Source organism: Gracilinanus agilis, chromosome 2 (genome assembly GCF_016433145.1).
Source record: "Gracilinanus agilis isolate LMUSP501 chromosome 2, AgileGrace, whole genome shotgun sequence".
Taxonomy (NCBI): Eukaryota; Metazoa; Chordata; class Mammalia; order Didelphimorphia; family Didelphidae; genus Gracilinanus; species Gracilinanus agilis.
This window is the reverse complement of record NC_058131.1, coordinates 243,071,702-243,075,008: the sequence shown is the minus strand read 5'-3', so window position 1 is coordinate 243,075,008 and position 3,307 is coordinate 243,071,702. Positions and strand designations below refer to the sequence as shown.

At 45.6% G+C, this 3,307-nt stretch overlaps 1 protein-coding gene across 1 annotated transcript in view; it reads left to right on the top strand.

The window, feature by feature from the left end:
* The window catches only part of PREX1 (phosphatidylinositol-3,4,5-trisphosphate dependent Rac exchange factor 1), a 230,217-nt gene extending 229,067 nt beyond the window's left edge, over positions 1-1,150 (top strand). The window contains exons 39-40 of the mRNA XM_044663811.1: positions 93-160; positions 858-1,150. Coding sequence (XP_044519746.1) covers positions 93-160; positions 858-900 — 111 coding nt within the window. The 3' untranslated portion in view covers positions 901-1,150. The remainder of the gene's footprint in view (positions 1-92; positions 161-857) is intronic.
* The last annotated feature ends 2,157 nt before the right edge of the window (positions 1,151-3,307 follow it).

Below are 3,307 nucleotides of genomic sequence, written 5' to 3'. Positions count from 1 at the left end.
TCTCTCTCTCTCTCTCTCTCTCTCTCTCTCTCTCTCTCTCTCTCTCCCTCTCTCTCCCTCTCTCTCCCTCTCTCTCCCTCTCCCTTCTTCAGGGGCCCCGGGTAGAAATCCTAGCAAAAAACCTCCGAGTCAAGGATCAGATGCCTCAGGGAGCACCTCGGTAAGTACCATGACGGGTAGAACATTCCTCTTTTTCAGAGAAGTATTAAGCTCAAGGAAACCCATCCTTAGCCATGGGTCAGAGCCACTACCCAGCTTTCTTGTGCCATATGCCCAATGACTTACTACGTTTAAATACCATGATTGAGTGATCTCTGTTCATTCATCAACATGAAATATTTGCTTTATTAATCCAAACTTTTCCCACATTTCCCTGCACCTGCATCTTAGCTCTCATGATCCCCTGGCCTTAGAGTGGTCTCTGCTGACATCCTAAGTAGCCTTTCATGAGAGCAAGGTACTTACAGACAGTAAAACCTGGGCTTGGGTTAAGGTTCTGATGCTTACTATCTCTTTGACCCCGAGCCAGATACTTTAGCCTCTCTGAGTCAGTATAATCATCTATAAAATGGGAATAACAATGCTTGTACTATATATCTCATAGGAGTGTTATGAGAAAAGTACCCAGTAAATCTCTCAAGTCCTAGAAATGTTCATCCTCCTCTCATCTTCCCCCTGTATTGGCTCAATATTCAACATATAGAGATTCTTTGTAGATAATTGTTAAGCCAAGAATCATCCCTTGAAGAGGGTTTAGATTGAGAGGGATGCAGAGGAGGGTGCCTGGGTTAGGTCTGTTGTGTCTGCAGGGTTATCTTTTGGCCTCTGTTGAGGAATTTTCTTATTTTCTTCCCCAGGATCTATCAGCTGTGTCAGCCACCTGTGGATGGAGACTTGTAAATAAGGAAGGACAAGAACCCTTGTTTGGTTGGAGACCCTGGCAGTGTTCACCAGAGAGCCAGCCCTCAGGACCCTTGGTGTACCTCACTCCCCCGCTGGCAAATGGCACACAGGAGATGAGAGCCCGTTGCCAAGATCCTTTTCCTCAGACTGCTTGAAAGCTGTCCAGTCCCTCTCCTCATCCCAGAATTGGCCCTTCCATGCCTGACCGTATCTACACACACATACAGATACATAGACAGACAGCCAGACACACACACACACACACACACACACACACACACACGTGTGTGTGTGAGGCCATTGCTTCCTCTCTTAGACATAAGTGGTTGGGAGAGATTGCAGACCTGGCAAGTATGACAGGTGTTGGAACTGGATGTTTCTAGCCAGGTGCCTGTGAAGGATAGTGGTCAGTTGGTGCAGTGGAGAAGCAGGGCCTGGCCATGCCACTGACCAGTCATCTCAAATGTGGTTGCTGTCTGTGAAGCTGTCAGGATCATTGGACCAGTGGCGCGGAGTCATCGGACCCCTCTCGCAACACACCACTTTCTAAATTGATCAACCTGCACTTTTGAAACCCATGTCTGGCTTTCTTGGGTTTCCTTCTAATATGAAAAGAAATATTTATTCCAGAGCTCTTCCCCACCACAGATACCCCAGCAAGAAGCTCTTTCCATGCTTAGAGCTTAGTATACATTCCGCAATTACTGCTTGCCATGGGTCTCCTTTCCTTAGTGTTCAGGGCTAGGCATTAACCCTTACTGATGCTGCCTCTTATCTTTTGCAAAGCCAGTCCTGATTGGCCTGGTTGGCATTAACAAGCCACTGAAATGAGGATGGATACCGAGGCCACTCGATAGTCTGGTCCATTGGACTGTGCCCATTTTCCCTACGATGGCAGAAGAACTGTGTTGTACCTATTTATGTGGAATGACATTTCTGGGTTTTTGGGTGTTTTTTTTTTTAATCGTGTGATTATATATTTGAGATTTTAAATTTTAAAGAAAGATATATTGTTTAACATGGGACCAACATGATGTAGCTTTCACATTTCCCACTTCTACTAAAAACAAAACTTAGCCATTTGAACATGAAGAATGTTTTACTTTTTAATAGTAGGACTTTAGGAAGACAGTGTAATGAGAAGGAGAAAAAGCATCAGGTGCCTCAAAAGGATTTCTCTGCCCACTTCTATATCAAAATGGTTTCAGTTTATCAGTATTAGATAGAATGGCACAAATTTATTTAAAAGGCAAAAAATGGATTGAGAAACGCCCAGAGTATCAGCTGTGTGCCTCTGGGAGCACTGTGATAGGTGGGATCCAGGCATCCTTTCATCAAGCAGAGGGCATGCTCCCACCCCCTCCAACTCATCCTCTTCCTAACACCTCAGCCCTGGGCTGGTCAGGCCATAAAGCGGAAGAAGAAAAGGTGTTTGGAAGGATGAAGGCTTCCTAGGTGCTCTTGTTTTTATTTATTTTGATTTTGAGTTTTCCTTGAGCAAGGTATTGGAGGCCCTGGGTTCAGCCAGCCAGCCAGGAAGGCTGCCAGATGCCCACTCTCCTTATTGCTCCCACAACTGCCTACCCACTTTTGAGAGAGCTTGCTCCAAACCTGTGGCAAACCGGCTTCGTGGAGGCCTAGACAAGTCTCTCTTCATAACTTCTTGTGCAGGGGGTGAAATGCAGAGACTGAGAAGTAAGGAAAAATAAACTTTCCGTTTCTTTAGCCTTCGGCCAAGAGGAACGCTGACTGGTTTGGAGGTTGTCCTTGGAATCTCTGCTCTTTGCTTCCATGCTTCCTGTCAGATATTCTGACACACACACACACAGGATTGCCTAGAAGATGTACAGATTCCTGGGTTTTCTTGATGCCGTCTTGATGGGGTGAAGATTGGGAGGAAAAGATGTCCAGCCTTCTTTTTCCAGCTCTCTCCTTTGGGAAATAAGAGATGGCTTTTGAGAGAGAGACAGACAGACAGACAGAGAGACAGAGATAGAGACTGCCCAGCACAGTGAGAACTCCTGGTGTGGGTGTGTGTTTGGGGTAGGGTCGAGGAGGATCTTTTGGCCTCTGGACTGGGAGCAGAGGTTGGCTCTTACGAACACAAGCCCTGTGCACTGGTTTACATGGAAATGTATATAATATTCTTATTAAATTCCTGATAGATTTTTTTATTATTAAAGGTTGGTTTATATTATAAGAAAGGAAGCTGTGATTTTCATTGGACTGAACGGAGCTCTTCTCTTCTTTGGGGGAGGTTTATTTCTTACTCATCGCCCTTGGCAGGGCGATGCCCAGGATAAAAGTTCTCAGCAAAGGTTTCCTCGTGGAGTCAGTTTATTTGGAAACCAGATGGAATCATGTCCCTTTGTTGCCTCCCTAGACTTTGAGGCATCCAGGGTCC